The sequence below is a fragment of the Bos grunniens genome, chromosome 16, assembly GCF_055505025.1.
Source record: "Bos grunniens cultivar Pamir isolate PY7600 chromosome 16, Bosgru_T2T1.0, whole genome shotgun sequence".
Classification (NCBI taxonomy): domain Eukaryota; kingdom Metazoa; phylum Chordata; class Mammalia; order Artiodactyla; family Bovidae; genus Bos; species Bos grunniens.
The window spans coordinates 76,526,842-76,543,015 of record NC_141180.1 but is presented as its reverse complement, the minus strand read 5'-3'; the positions used below and the strand labels follow the sequence as shown (position 1 = coordinate 76,543,015).

Below are 16,174 nucleotides of genomic sequence, written 5' to 3'. Positions count from 1 at the left end.
GTGTTATTGTTTATTTCTCCTTTCATACTTGTTAGCATTTGCCTTATGTATTAAGCTGCTCCTATGTTGGCTGCGTGTATATATTTATAATTGTTATATCTTCTTTTGGGATTGACCTTTGATCATTAGGTAGTATCTTTCTTTGTCTCTTTTTATGGCCTTTATTTCAAAGTCTATTTTATCTTATATGAGTATTGCTACTCCTGCTTTCTTTTGGTGTCCAATTGCATGAAATATCTTTTTCCAGCCCTTCACTTTCAGTCTGTACATGTCCTTTGTTTTGAGGTGGGTCTCTTTTAGATGGCAGGGGTCTTGTTTTTGTATCCATTCAGCCAGTCTTTGTCTTTTGGTTGGGGCATTCAACCCATTTACATTTAAGCTACTTATTGATAAGTATGATCCCATTGCTGTTTACTTTGGAACAACAACATTATTTTTTTTTTCCATTAAATGATAATATGCCCTGGTATGGACCTCTTCAGGGTCATCTCTCTTTGGAACTGTCTGACTTCTAGACCTGAATGTCTCTTTCCTTCCCCAGGTTAGAAAAGTTTAGCTATTATTTCTTCAAGTAAGTCTCTGTCTCTCTCTATTTTAGATCCCCATAATGAGAATGGTACTGAAGTTGTCCCAGATGTCTGTTAACCTATCCTCATTTTATAATTTTTTTTTTTCTTTTTCCTATGCTGTTTGGGAAGTTTCCACTACCCTGTCTTCCAGATCTCTGATCCATTCTTCTGAATCCTCTAATCTACTATTGATTTTCTCTACTGTGTTTTTCATTTCAGCTGTTGTATCCTTCAGCACTGTTTATTCCTTCTTTATATTTTCTTATTCTTAAAATTCTGTTTTCATTCATTCTTCTCTAGAGTCCACTGAACATCTTTATGGTCATTACCTTGAATGCTTTATTGGGTAGTTTGCTTAACTTTGTTTAGTGACTTTTCTGAGATTTTGTCTTATTCCTTCATTGGGAATGCATTTCTCTGTCTCCTGATTTTATGTAACTCTGTGTTTATTTCTAAGAGTTAGGTGTATTCCTGCTCTTAGAGAAGTGGTCTTATGCAAAAGTCTATGGGGCCCAACAGAATGGTCCCCTCTGTAGGATCTGTGCAGCAGATCTAGATGCTATAGGGGTGCCCTTCTGCTGTGTCAATGCCAACTACTCTGGGTGCACTGGTAGGCAAGGATCCCACCTCCTCCCCAGGTGGCTGACAGACTGTGCCTCATGTGGTGGCTGCCAGCCCACTCATAGGCAGGATGAATTGCTGATGGAGCTGGCTTCGGGGCCTAAGCATACTTGAGCTGGTGATATCACACCCAAGAGCAGGGTGAGATGCAGGTGTAGCAGCTGTGGAGCCCCATGGAGTCTGGGGTTGGTGGTGTCATGCTGGTGAGCTGTTAAGCCTCTGGTGCTAGTAAGCTATGTATGTGTGTGTTAGGGAGAACTCTAAAGTGGTACTTGTCTCTCATGATGGCTGTCACCAGTATCTATGATCCCAGTTGTCTCCTCTCTCTCTAGAAGTTTCACAAAGATAAACAAGTTAGTCTAACCCAAGCCTCTTTCCCATTGATGCCTCTTCACTGGGACACAGAGTATGGGAGATTTTGTATGCCTTTAAAGAACAGAAGAAACTCTGTTTCCTAAAGACCTCTGGCTTTCTTCTGCACAAGTTACTCTGGCCTTCTAAGTCAGAATTTCTGGGGGCTTATTTTTCAGGACCATGACTCCCAGGCTGGGTAGCCCAGTTGTCCCTTCGTTCTTGCCCTTTTGATCATTAGGAATAAAATTTGCATAAACATAAATTTTACCTGTTATTTGCACAGTAGTCCAAGGAGTTTGTGTGTGTTTCATGTCAGAAGTGAAAGAGTGTTCATCAGTTCATAACTGAAACTGTGATTTACTGTTTCAAGATAAATGGAAGAGACAGAGAGGATTTCATCTTGCTGATCCATACAAAGATTGCGTGCATGCTCAGTCACTTAGTCATGTCCAACTCTTTGTGACCCAATGGACTCTAGCCCACCAGGTTCCTCTGTCCATGGAATTTCCCAGGCAAGAACGCTGGAGTGGGTTGCCACCCTCCTCCCCATGGGATCTTCCCCAACCAGGGATCTAACCCATATCTTCTGCACCTCATGCACTGCAAGAGGTTTCTTTACCACTGAGCCACCATGGAAGGATACAAAGGTTAGAGGAGTATTAATCTTCTTTAAAGAATATTTTAAACAAACTTGTGCATGCACTACTTACCAATACAACGTGGGATTGACTGCCATCTCCCATCCTTGCACACAATTTCTTCTGCATCTTGAATTAAATAATTTTCTTTACATAGAATTGATATTTTTTCTCCATCCTGATATTTCACTGTAGTTGTCATATCGCGAGCATTGGGAATCTGAGGTGGAGGTGGGCATGGTTGTATTTGTGCTTCTGAAAATGTTAAAATTAGATTTCTTGATTAAAAAGCATAAGTTCAAATATTAAAGGAAAATTTTTCAATAAACAGAAAGCTCTAATGTTATATCATAAATGATCAAATAATATGATACTCTGTAATTATACTCTTAAGCTTGTTTAGCACTTCAGTATATCACATTTGGTTCATCGTCTCATGGTCTTAGTTTCTTCCTTTTATTCTTCCTGTGCTCAATCTTGCATGATTTAGGTAAAACGGATTTTATTTTTTTCTAACCTTTAGGATGCCCTAATTGAACTGCTCACTCAGTTATAGATACTGAGGAAAAACTGTTATCAGGGTCTCTCTTTTTTTTTTTTTTTTTTTAGATTTTCATGATCAGATATATTGGACTTGGATTGAAGCCCTCACCAATTTTTCTACCATGGGAGTTGATTAGCCAGATGAGAAACTACATTTAGTTAATAAACTATTAATGTGATCCTAATTCTTGAACAAGGTAAGAGTTAGATAGGTTCACTGGGATTTAGAGTGTATTGTTTACAGTTCAGTACTCTCCTGGAGGTACAATTCACTAGCTTGCCTGCACTGTTAAACCATATATACACTGATGAATGCACTTTCTTTAACGGATTAGCAAGCCTGGCTTTTTCTATGTGACCAGAGGGTATAAAAGATCCCTCTGTAAACTGTGTCTGAGTCCATCAAATAAAGATACCTCAAATATCCAATTCCTAATCTTAAGACAAAACCTGTTCTGCTCAACTGAGGGAAGACTGCGTGAATACACCTGGAAGAATTTGGAGCGCTTTATGACTCCTTGGTTTTGCTTTCTCCTGTCACACTTCATTTCTATTTCATTAGAAACACTCTGCAAGTATAGGCTGGAAACTCATAAACCCTTTCAGGGAGCCAACATTTTGTATTAAATTCAGGGACATATTTGACTGAATACACTTTATTCATCATAGTAATATCATCAGATTTTCTATTCTGATCTAAGTCAATAGGAGTATTTTGTGTTCTGTGTTGTGCTTAGTCATTCAGTAATGTCAAACTCTTTGCGACCCCATAGACTATAATCTGCCAGGCTCCTCTGTCCATGGGGATTCTGGATTCTCCAGGCAAGAATACTGGAATGGGTTGCCTTGCCCTCCTCCAATGGATCTTCCCAACACAGGAGTCGAACCGAGGTCTCCTGCAACTTGGGTGGATTCTTTACCATCAGAGCCACCAGGGAAGACTTGGAATAGTTTATGTTTCATCAGAAATATTTATCTTATTTCTGTTTTAACTCTTGACATTTTTATCCATGTATTTTCAATAATTTATTTTATGTCTGATGTTTAAACATTTTTGTCCTAATAATTTTGTTAAAAGTCTTGCAAAAGTTAGTCTATACACTACATTTCCCCATAAACTGAATATTTTGCAAATCAGCTATTTATACTTTTTAGCTTATTATAAAAATTGACATTTTAATTTTAGTTTTTCTTTCCTTCTATGTTCTTTGGATATATGTTCTTTTCTAGATTCTAGATTGTACTATCCATTACTTAAGTCCATTTTTTTGTAAAGCAAGTTTTAATCTATACATATCTTTGATTTTTGCTGTACACCATAGATTCCAAAGTATACAATTTTCATTTTACTTAATTTAACATATTTTCTGTCAGTAAATCACAGACAAATTTTTTTTTTTAATTTCCAAGTTTTGTGATATGAGTGAATAAGTTGTTTAGCTAGATTTCTTTTAATTTACAATTGCTTTTAATTAATAGAGAATAATTTGAGGACACATTACATGAAATTGATTAGGAATTCTTTTATCACATGAAAATAATCAGGTGTTTTAAATTAATTAGCTATATTTCAATAAATTAATGTGGACTTCCAGAGAAGGCATATTATGAAAACTATGAAGACCTATTTTATAAATATTAAAAAGGTAATTCACAAGGACTAAGCCATTATAAATATATAATGTATCTAAGAATATATCCAAATACACGAAGCAAAGATGGGCAGAACTAACAGAAGAAATAGACAAATCCACACCCCTTGTCAGCAATTCTGAGAGCATTCCTACTCTGATGGATACAACAACTAGAAAAAGCTATTTTAAGATACAGGTACATTTTAGAACACTATGAACAATGTTAACCTGATCTAGAAACTAGAATATGCATATACTTTATATGAAATGGAAACATCACAAAGATAGACAATATGCTGTGCAACAAAGAAAGAATACAATTCAAAATATTAAAAATTTACAGAGTGTGTTCTATGACAAGGGAATTAGACTAGAAATCAATAAGAATAAATTATCTATGTAATCACCGATGATAATCACCAAATTCTGTACAGTAAATATATGCAGCTCTCTAGATAACAATCATACCACAGTTTTACTGTTAATGGAGTGGATTATTTAGAAAATCATAAATATGTGAGAATTAAACAACACATTTCTAAGCAACTGTTACGTCAAAGAAGCCACTAGGAATATTAGAAAATATTTCACATACAGTTAATTGAAAATAAAATTGATATATATTTGTAAATTTTTGAGGCACAGGTAAAGCAATACTTAGAAGTAAAAAAAGGTAGTTTTACAGGTTTAGATTTAAAAAGCATGATGGTTTGAATCAATGTTATCATTTTTATCTTAAAAAATGAGAGAGTAAAATTAAAATGAAGTGATCAGAAAAAAGGAAAATTAAGTCCACAAGAGAGAAAAAATTGAGAAAGATTAATAGAAAAGAGAAAACAGAAAATTAAGAAAGTTAAAAATCATGAATATTAACAAGATAAAAATCAGACAAGAGAGGAAATGGAAGAAACTGTGTTAAAAAATGTTAATTTGAAAATAATAACTTTGAAAAACAAAACTCTATTCACAAAACAAAGGAGGGAAACAACTCTCAATACCAAAAATGAAAGAGGTGAGATTACCCAATATACTATAGGATTAAAAGAAAAATAGAATGTTATGTGACTATTAGAAATGATTTTACATCAATCAATTTCATAAGTTAGGTAAAATAGAGATATTTCTTGAAAAATGCAACAGTCACACAGTGATAAGACAATGTAGAAAATGTGAATAGCATACTCCCTATTAAAGACACTGAATTCTTCATCAAGGGAATTTTTTGAAGAAGCAAACTGGATATCAGACCTCACGTGTGCTCAATCGTGTCCAACTCTCTGCAACTCTATGGACTGCAGCCTGCCAGGCTTCTCTGTCCATGGGATTCTGCAGGCAACAATACTGGAGTCGGTAGCCATTCCCTTCTCCAGGGAATCTTCCCTACTCAGGGATTGAACCCGGGTCTCCTGAATTGCAGGCAGATTCTTACTGTCTGAGCCCCCAGGGAAGCCTATTTGTATGTCTGGAAAGATTGAAGCAGAAATAAATAGAGACATACCACGTTTATGAATTCAAAATTCAATATGGTAAAGATGCCAATTGTCCACAATTCGTTTCTCATTACAAAGTCATCCCATTCGATATACAACCCAACATTTTATCAAAATTTGTAAGTCTCCCCTGAAATTTCTATGTTCAAAACCAAAATAACTAAAGTAATTTTGAGTGAGAGGAACATACTTGGAGACTATTATCAGACTTTCAGCCTGCTAAAAAGCTAGTTACAAAGGTAATTTGGCAACAGTGAAGATAGTTGAATGACTAAATAGAAAGTTGAGAAATAAATCAACACTTTCATAGTTAACTGATTTTTCACTTCAATGGCTTTTCCACACATATTCTTAAAATAATTGACAATCCATCCATAAAAAATCAACTCCTACTTTATGCAATCCTCAAATGTTAACATGAGATAGATAACATACTTAAATATACTCACATAAAATTATAAAGTTTCTAGAAGAAACTGTAGAACATATGTACTTCACTACCTGTAAATGTTACTTGTTTCCTTAAAGATGCAGTTGTGTAGCAAGTTCTTTTAATTTTATATTTGCTATTAATTTATAATCATGAGTTCCTTGAAATTTGTTGGGAATTCCTTCATCATATGAAATAATAAATTGTTGTAATGTAACTATATTTAATAAGCTAATATATATTTCCAGACAAGGTGCATGACAAAAAGTAAGAAATATTTTATAATTATAAAATGTTAATTCACAAAGACCAAGCAATCATAAGTATATGATGATTAATATACAATGCTGTGCTTAGCCACTCCGTCATGTCTCACTCTTTGTGATCCCATGGTCTGCACCTGCCAGGCTCCTCTGTCCTTGGGGCTTCTCCAGGCAAGAAACTAGAGTGGGATGCCTCCATGGGATCCTCACAACACAGGGATTGAACCCAGGTCCCCCCCACTGCAAGCAGATTATAGACTGATCTACCAGGGAAACTCAAGAATCCTGGAGTGGGCAGCCTAACTCTTCTCTAGGGGATATTCCTGATCTAGAAATTGAACTGGGGTCTCCTGCATGGCAGGCGGATTCTTTACCAGCACAACTTCCAGGGAAGCCCATAATATACAATGTACATTATGTATCAGCATGGCAGTTATTTAGAAGCTTGTTGTTTAATTCCCAAATAGTTATGTTTTTCTAAATAATTTATTCTACATTAATACAGCTTTATTGTTGTATGATTTTTATATTAGGATCTTTATAAAAGGATGAATTATGAGGTGGAATATTAGACAGTAGATCTGGTTTTCTATTGATTTGAAGCTTCTGTCTAGATATTCTAGGCTTGTAGAAATTGGTAAACATATTGAGGATAGGGAGTCAAGATGTCATAGAGTTGGAGAAGAGAAACACAGATATTAAAAGTGGAAAATTGAAATGAACCTATTCAATTGGAATTCATCATGTAAACATGACTCAAGACTTTTCAAGATAGTTAAACAAATAGAGAAATAGATGACTAGATAGATACATAAATATATATAAGTAGATATATATATTGATACATATAGATACATTGATAAATACATAATAGTTCAGCATAAACATAAGTACATTTATGTGTAATACACAAAATCAGAAACAATGGCATTTCTGTAGAAATGAGCACACCTACTGCCCAGATGTTAATTTAAAGTCACAAAGTCTCTGAGTGGTTTTTCACAGAGCTGACTAAGGCACATTATACAATTAATATTTAGACACAGTATTTTGATTAGCTTCTAAATTACCTTGCAGATGGAAAATATTTGGAATGATAGATAAATTTCCTTGAAGGACACAAAGATACTACTTTTACGAGTTAGAGAGATATATAATACATTTTTTAAAACATTATGGACAAGAGATTACCTTCTTTGCAGTCTACTTTAGGATCCCATTCTCCATTTATACAGATTGTTTGTGTTCTGATTTTCCTCGACATTGGTAACTTTTGTTGGTGTTATGGTCATATTCAATCTTATGTGCTGGTCTCCCCTCAGGTGGAAATAATGTTGACCCTTTACACTTCCTAAGTTCATCTGTTGCTATAAAATGAAAACATTCTCTTGAAAAGACTAATTCTAAAGAACCAAATAGCTTAATAACAAAAAATAGCTATGGAGTCAATAAAATAATGATGTGAGAATTTCTGCCTACAAATTGCACCAGCCAAGTTATTGCTGATCAAATTGCATGAGATGAAAAATTATACATGAGCCTGAGTCTTGCGTCCAGTTTTTGAAATTTCAGAGAAAATACCCATCCTAAAGATTTCTGCCTTTTTGATTAGAATACTTTTTGATGATCTACATAGCGAATAGTTATCACATGAATAAATTTGGTCCCAAACTTGAAATCTGTGTAAATGTTCATATAATTTGCTTGTGGACCTTAAGCATCTCTGCATTATTTTTAATTCACAATCTTAAAACAATAAAATAAAAACAATTTTCAGTGCACAAAGCATACCAAGTTGCTACTTTACATATGTTTTTTCAAGAAATGTAATGAAACATAATAAGAAAACCACATCCAAGGTGTTTTGTATAGAATCTTAACTTTTAAGCAAATCTTTTACCTGACACTGAAAATAAACCAACACTTGAAATAAGAAGATGGGTACTTAAAGTTACAACCTATCTTGTATATACACTTAGAGTCTTTGAGCCACTATGTTATGTATCAGATCATTATAATGCAATATAAAGCCATGATAATTTTTTTCTAGCTCCAGGATAAGTTAAATATGAACTAAAAAAAGCTTTATATATATATACCTATTTTGTAAATTCAATGCAGGTGGAAGTTCTTTTTTAATTTGACAAAATATCTGTATAGGTCTATGGCAGTATATATTAATGATCTGTTAATGATAAAAGTTAAGTGAAATGAATAAAATAAGGAAAAGTCAAGTAGGTAGTCAAAGAAAAGTGATGGTTTCAAAATGAAACTCTGAAAAATAAAATAACAAGCTGAATTGAAAACACACTAAAGCCTTGAGAATTAGCCCTGTTTTTAAGTTTTGTTCAGGGTGTTGAGGGACATAAAACCAGTAGTATTCTTCAAGGAATGGTGGCCAAAGGAAGATGTATACTCAAAAGGAGAAATAGTGGCTGTGGGCCTCATCTTATGATGGACTGGTGTCTGGAAGGAAAGCAGACTTATTTTATTAGGAGAAAATAAGCACAGTAGGAAGAATGACAAGCTAGATTAGAGTTACAAAATAAACCTCAAGAGAAGAAAACTGGAATAAGGTCTATTATAGCAAAGGGGGACTACATTAAACTGAATACAGGTAGAGGATTAACCTTTGCAAGGAAAACTCTGAGGTCAGAAGAGTAATAATTGAAGCAAACATTTTGGCATTAGGTAGAATGAAAAGTTAAATGAGGTGAGGTCATTTGAGGAGATAGAAGAGGACAAAGGTGGGGTTTGGTCTTAAAGAACTGGCAATACCTAGGACAGTAATGTGTTCATGAAAATGCAGGGATTAATAAGCAAAAAATTACTATTTAACTAAATAAACTTCCACTGAATGTCTCCCATCTGTCAACTGGTCTTTTGAGTGTGGGTCTTTCAACATACTGTCGGCAAGGAAAACAGCTATCAGTCCCTGCCCTCACTCAGGGCCTAAACCTAAGCCCTGCCTTCTTCTTGGAATAATTAATGACCAGAAATATAATGAGTTAATTAGCCTGGACATCCAGGGCTGTCTTTGAATGCAGAGCCCAGGAAAACTCCAGGAAAAAGTCTATTCCAAGAGAAAAAATGAAAGAAGGCAGCCAAGATTGATTCTCCTGGTCAATCATCAAAGACTTGGTCATCCAAAAGTCAGGATGAGTCTCCTACACCAAATGTATCAAGGGCAAGTTCCTGGCCCCACCCCAAGTGCCTCTCATGACAGAGTTACCTACTAACAGGGAGGGCTGGAGCCCACCCTCCCCAGCACAGTAAATTTTCTTTGCAGAATTTGAAACAGAGAAATTATCAGTTACAAGCTTGAGAGAGGCAAGATTCCTACAGAAATGTATCAAATGGGTATTTTCCTCAACTATAATTCCTGGTTTCCAATGTTCTAAAAGAAAGAGTACCATATAAAAGCAAAAATGGCATTTCTGCAATGATAGTTGTATTTTCCTGATAACTAGTACTCCCATTTTAATCACATGAGTATCTGTCAGTAAGATTTAGTTTCACACTTGTCAAGATAAACAATGTCCATCCATATCAGGACAGAAAGATAGATAAAATTCTATTGCTAGTTTATATTTTTCCTCCTTAGACACATATTGGACTATAAAAATCAAATGTTTGGGATCATTATATTTTAAGATCTGACATTCTCAAGGATAACTCTAAATTTCAACAGAATGGCTGCAAATACTAAAGGTCAATTTGAGATATATGTTCTGACCAATGCACTGAGGAGGCTGGGTCCACGCTCCACTAATACACGTGATAAATCTGGGTCCAACCATTGTAAATGCTTCTCTGCAACTGAACTCAACCGAGTCTCCATGGTGATAGGGAGGGACAGAAGGTTTGATATCACTGTGATCAATGTCAGGTATATTTCCACAGGTACGCTCCTCCTCTGAAAATCCACAAAAAAAGTTCGTCTTTAAAATATTTAAATGTGTATATAGATACAAATAAGGGTAATGATTTACCTTGAAATATTACTACTTTCAATACATTACCAATACACACAGGTAAAGCTGTCCATTCTCCATCAACACACTGAATTTTATGAGAACCCTTCATCAGAAATCTGGGGCTGCAAGCATATTCCACGACCTCATTGTGTGCATATTCTTCTTTGTGTATTTCTTTCCCTTTCCCATTAAGAAGTTGAGCAGGTGGAGCACACGATTTTACTTTCCTTGCTGTAGAAACATTGCATAAATTATGGTTACATTGTGTCTTATAACTGAAAAATCCAACTAATGCAGAAATTTATTTCTCTAAATGAAATTTTATTTGTTATATAATTAATTTTAGCATTCTTAAACAATGAAAAAAGAATAGTGTTTACTGATTCTGTTACTCATCTTGAACTAGCATATTGAAGTCTATGTATGCTCAGAAGCATGTTCATTATCCAGACATGCTAAATAAATATGCAAACCAGTTACTCATTCTGGGTGTATAAATTATAGCAATACTTTTATTCCACAGAAATACTGTGTGAAAACTGTTTGAAAAAATATCATTTGAGAGAAGCATTTGAACAGTTTAACTTTGATTCACATGATTTGATACATGTGACTGAATTGACTTTAAGTTACTTGAACACTCTTTAGACATACTTGAGGACACTAGATGTAAAGCCCACAGTATATAAACTCTCCAGTATTAATGGTAGAATTGCAGGAAAAAGGAAAACTAACAAGAAATCCTGCCAGTGTCAGGTTCCTCATGCATTTATGTGGATTCTCCACCACATATTTCAAGAAGCACCTGAAGGTTAATTTCTTAAAGAAGGAAAACTGAGGTACCTATTACCCAGCACATGTCCTTGGTGGGTATGCTGCTGCTAAGTTGCTTCAGTCGTGTCTGACTCTGTGCAACCCCATAGACAGCAGCCCACCAGGCTTCTCTGTCCCCGGGATTATCCAGGCAAGAATACTGGAGTGGGTTGCCATTTCCTTCTCCACCTTGGTGGGTATATCTCTGCCTTAATGCATTAGACTATAGATGCACTGGAAGTGGACAGAAAATTAAGGGAGGGAAATAAAAAGGTTGATATCTGAAATCCCAACTCTTGCTCCAACAACTGTCAGATAAATATTTACCTTTACACGTTGGAAGTTTAGGGGACCATCCAAAGTGGTAGCACTGAACTGAATCTGCTCCAACCATAATACGGCCTTGACTGCAGGAGAATTTCAGCACATCTCCAACTTTATATGTTTCTTTCCTGGGATAAGCATTTAAGTATGTATCCATTTCGGGAATACTGCATTCTCTTTCTATCAAAAAAGATAAGTAAGTGAGTGAGAATATTTAACCATTGCAAAATAAATATTATTTGTGTCACATAAAATGAGGTGCTGGGTACTGCATACACAGAACACACATTAATGTTCTTCCTTGAAAAACAATACATTATCTGGGATTTTGAGAAATATTAAGGTATTGAGCAGCAACATATATGCCTGATAATTTATTTGTAAAGTCAACTTGTTAATACTGGATCTGATTTTATCACTGACATTTACAAAATATAATGCTGCTTTTTTGGTCTCAAAATGTAGAAATATTCTCTCAGAATAAAAAAAAAGACACAATTTTAAAATTGAATACAAATGAAAAAATGATATAAAAAATATAACTGGGAAACTAGAACACACAAGAGAGACATTTCTCTTATATTTGAGTTACAGGTACATTAAAAATCACTTAATTTTATCCTCAAGTGTAGAAATCAAACTGAAACAAGAAACAAAATGAGTAAACATGTTCAAGGTCACATAGGCATATTCTAGGTGTCTTGATTATATATATGACAACACAAACATCTAATCTTATTGTACCTATAAATGAGCTTAATTATTAATATATGTTTTATTATTCTGATTCATTTTAAAAATGTATAAGCTTATCATTGAAAATGTGTAAAATCTATGAAATTTGTCACACTGCTGTGTGTGGATTAATTGCTCAGTTGTGTCTGACCCTTTGTGACCCCATGGAGTATAGCTGGCCAGGCTCTTCTGGGAGTAATTCATTCCTTTCTCTAGGGGATCTTCCTAACCCAGGGATCAAACCCAGGTATCCCACACCACACGCAGTTTCTTTACATCTGAGCCACCAGGGATTGCTACAATTTATCAAAAATTACATTATTCTTATTTGGAGTCTTCCTATTGCTCAATAATTTATAAACTTCAAAATTGGAATTTAAGAATTAGAATCTCACCCAAAAGAAGGACTATCTAAGTTTTCAAACATTATCATAAAATTATATATAAGCTAAAGTGAAGTGAAATCGCTCAGTCATGTCCAACTCTTTGCAACCCCATGGACTGTAGCCCACCAGGCTCCTCCATCCATAGGGTTCTCCAGGCAAGAATACTGGAGTGGGTTGCCATTTCCTTCTCCAGGGGATCTTCCTGACCCAGGGATCGAACCCAGGTCTCCTGCATTGCAGGTAGACACTTTAACTTCTGAGCCACCAGGAAAGCCCATATATAGTTGTAAAAGTAATTCTCCCTCCCCCCCAAATCAATAAATTTGTTTCTGCTTTTGTTTTAATGTTGAGCTTTGTAGCTTAGCTGTGAGGTTACTCTTGATGAGAACCATTGGGATTCCTTTCCTAAAGTTGTATTCCAAACTTCCACACAGCAATACTTCTAACAGTATGTGACTTTGTTCACATATATTGTGCTTCAGTTCAGTTCAGTTCAGTCGCTCAGTCGTGTTCGACTCTTTGCGACCCCATGAACCGCAGCACACCAGGCCTCCCTGTCCATCACCAACTCCCGGAGTTCACTCAAAATCATGTCCATCGAGTGAGTGATGCCATCCAGCCATCTCATCCTCTGTCGTCCCCTTCTCCTCCTGTCCCCAATCCCTCCCAGCATCAGAGTCTTTTCCAATGAAGCAACTCTTCGCATGAGGTGGCCAAAGTACTGGAGCCTCAGCTTTAGCATCATTCCTTCCAAAGAAATCCCAGGGCTGATCTCCTTCAGAATGGACTGGTTGGATCTCCTTGCAGTCCAAGGGACTCTCAAGAGTCTTCTCCAACACCACAGTTTAAAAGCATCAATTCTTTGGAGAAATGTCTATTTAGTTCTTTGGCCCATTTTTTGATTGGGTCATTTATTTTTCTGGAGTTGAGCTGGAGGAGTTGCTTGTATATTTTTGAGATTAGTTGTTTGTCTGTTGCTTCATTTGCTATTATTTTCTCCCATTCTGAAGGCTGTCTTTTCACCTTGCTGATAGTTTCCTTTGATGTGCAGAAGCTTTTAAGGTTAATTAGGTCCCATTTGTTTATTTTTGCTTTTATTTCCGATATTCTGGGAGGTGGGTCATAGAGGATCCTGCTGGGATGTATGTCAGAGAGTGTTTTGCCTATGTTCTCCTCTAGGAGTTTTATAGTTTCTGGTCTTATGTTTAGATCTTTAATCCATTTTGAGTTTATTTTTGTGTATGGTGTTAGAAAGTGTTCTAGTTTCATTCTTTTACAAGTGGTTGACCAGTTTTCCCAGAAGGGAAAGAGACACGTGTACCCCAATGTTCATCACAGCACTGTTTATAATAGCCAGGACATGGAAGCAACCTAGATGTCCATCAGCAGATGAATGGATAAGAAAGCTGTGGTACATATACACAATGGAGTATTACTCAGCCATTAAAAAGAACACATTTGAATCAGTTCTAATGAGGTGGATGAAACTGGAGCCTATTATACAGAGTGAAGTAAGCCAGAAGGAAAAACACCAATACAGTATACTAACACATATATGGAATTTAGAAAAATGCTAACAATAACCCTGTGTACAAGACAGCAAAAGTGACGCTGATGTATGGAACAGTCTTATGGACTCTGTTGGAGAGGGAGAGGGTGGGAAGATTTGGGAGAATGGCATTGAAACATGTAAAATATCATGTATGAAACGAGATGCCAGTCCAGATTCAATGCACAATGCTGGATGCTTGGGCCTAGTGCACTGGGACGACCCAGAGGGATGGTGTGGGGAGGGAGGAGGGAGGAGGGTTCAGGATGGGGAGCACATGTATACCTGTGATGGATTCGTTTTGATATTTGGCAAAACTAATACAATTATGTAAAGTTTAAAAATAAAATAAAATTAAAAAAAATAAATAAAGTAAACAGAACGTTGAAAAAAATAAATAAATAAAAGCATCAATTCTTTGGCGCTCAGCTTTCCTCACAGTCTAATTCTCACATCCATACATGACCACTGGAAACTTACATAAAATTCCTATTTTATCCTACTATGTAAAACGCTGCTTTAACAAAAGAAGATCTTGATATTAGGCTGTTTTCTAACTGTTGTCTTTACAAAGAGTGACTGTAAGAATGGCATGATCATCTTAAAAGCCTTTCCCTTTACTTAGACTTGTTACTAGCTCAGTTGTGTCTATCTCTTTGCTATCCCATGGACTGCAGCTGGCCAGAATTCCATGGAATTCTTCAGGCAAGAATATTGCAGTAGCTAGCATTTCATTTCTCCAGGGGATCTTCCCGACCCAGGGATCCAATCCAGGTCTCCTGCAATGCAGGTAGATATTACTGTCAGGTATCTCAGAAATTTTGAAAGGGAAAGTGTGGTCTCTCAGGCATGTCTGATTCTTTTTGATCCCATGGACTATAGCCCACCATACTCCTCTGCCTGTGGAATTCTTTAGGCAAGAATACTGCAGTGGTTTGTCACTCGCTTCTCCAAGAGATCTTCCTGACCCAGGGATTGAACCCAATTCTCCTGCATTGCAGGCGGATTCTTTACCATCTGATCTTTTCTAAAATAAACCAATTTTTTTGCTGCCTTGGCTGCAGCAAAAGCATGTGTCTTTGCTGACGAATGGTTTCCAGGCTTTCTTTGCATAGACGTCTTCCTACATAAACTTCACCCACAGTCCCTACTACTTTCTAAGCACTTGGATTCTTTTCTTCTTAGAATACACTTATTGGAACAATATAATAGAAATATTTTTACTTTTTGGTTCATGATTTACTTTAACTCATCTTTTTTTTTTTTTTTTTTTCATACTGGCATGAAAGCTCTTGAAAGGCATACCACTGACCTCCATTGTATCTTTCACAATTTTCTCCTAGCCTACTTCTGGCACATATCAGGTGCTTGCCTGCAGCCTGAAAAGTGAAATTACCTGGGCTCTGGACACTGTTGAACAAGCCTGGCCCATTTCTATAACAATCTCCCCCTGTGTGTCTATCTGAAATCTCTGTGCTCAATCTTTTCTACACTGGCCAGTGTTCCATCTCCTCCTTCCCCCATGCACCATTCGGTCTCACATGACTTTGTCTCCGTCCTGAAATGAGAACAGGAACCATCAACACCTGCTTCTCTCCAGCATTGTATTTACACACCCATTTACTTCCTTCTCCTGAGAGGAAGCTGCAAATAATCCAGTTGTCACCAAGTCCAGGACTTTCTCAAAACTGCTGGTTCCTCTCCCACCTCTTTCACAGTGAGCCTGTGGTCAGTCTTTGCCTGCTTTCCTCTCTGGCTCATCCTCTTCAACGTTCATTACACTCTCATCTTTCCCATTAAAACAATACATAATCCACCGAGCAATACATCCTGAACCTCTTATTCTCT

At 36.2% G+C, this 16,174-nt stretch overlaps 1 protein-coding gene across 1 annotated transcript in view; it reads right to left on the bottom strand.

Annotated features, from left to right (window-relative positions):
* LOC147357044 (complement factor H-like) overlaps positions 1-16,174 on the bottom strand; it is a 58,710-nt gene that overhangs the window by 28,576 nt on the left and 13,960 nt on the right. Inside the window, 6 exon segments of the mRNA XM_086345594.1 lie at positions 2,255-2,437; positions 7,734-7,781; positions 7,784-7,909; positions 10,279-10,458; positions 10,565-10,750; positions 11,660-11,836. Coding sequence (XP_086201720.1) covers positions 2,255-2,437; positions 7,734-7,781; positions 7,784-7,909; positions 10,279-10,458; positions 10,565-10,750; positions 11,660-11,836 — 900 coding nt within the window.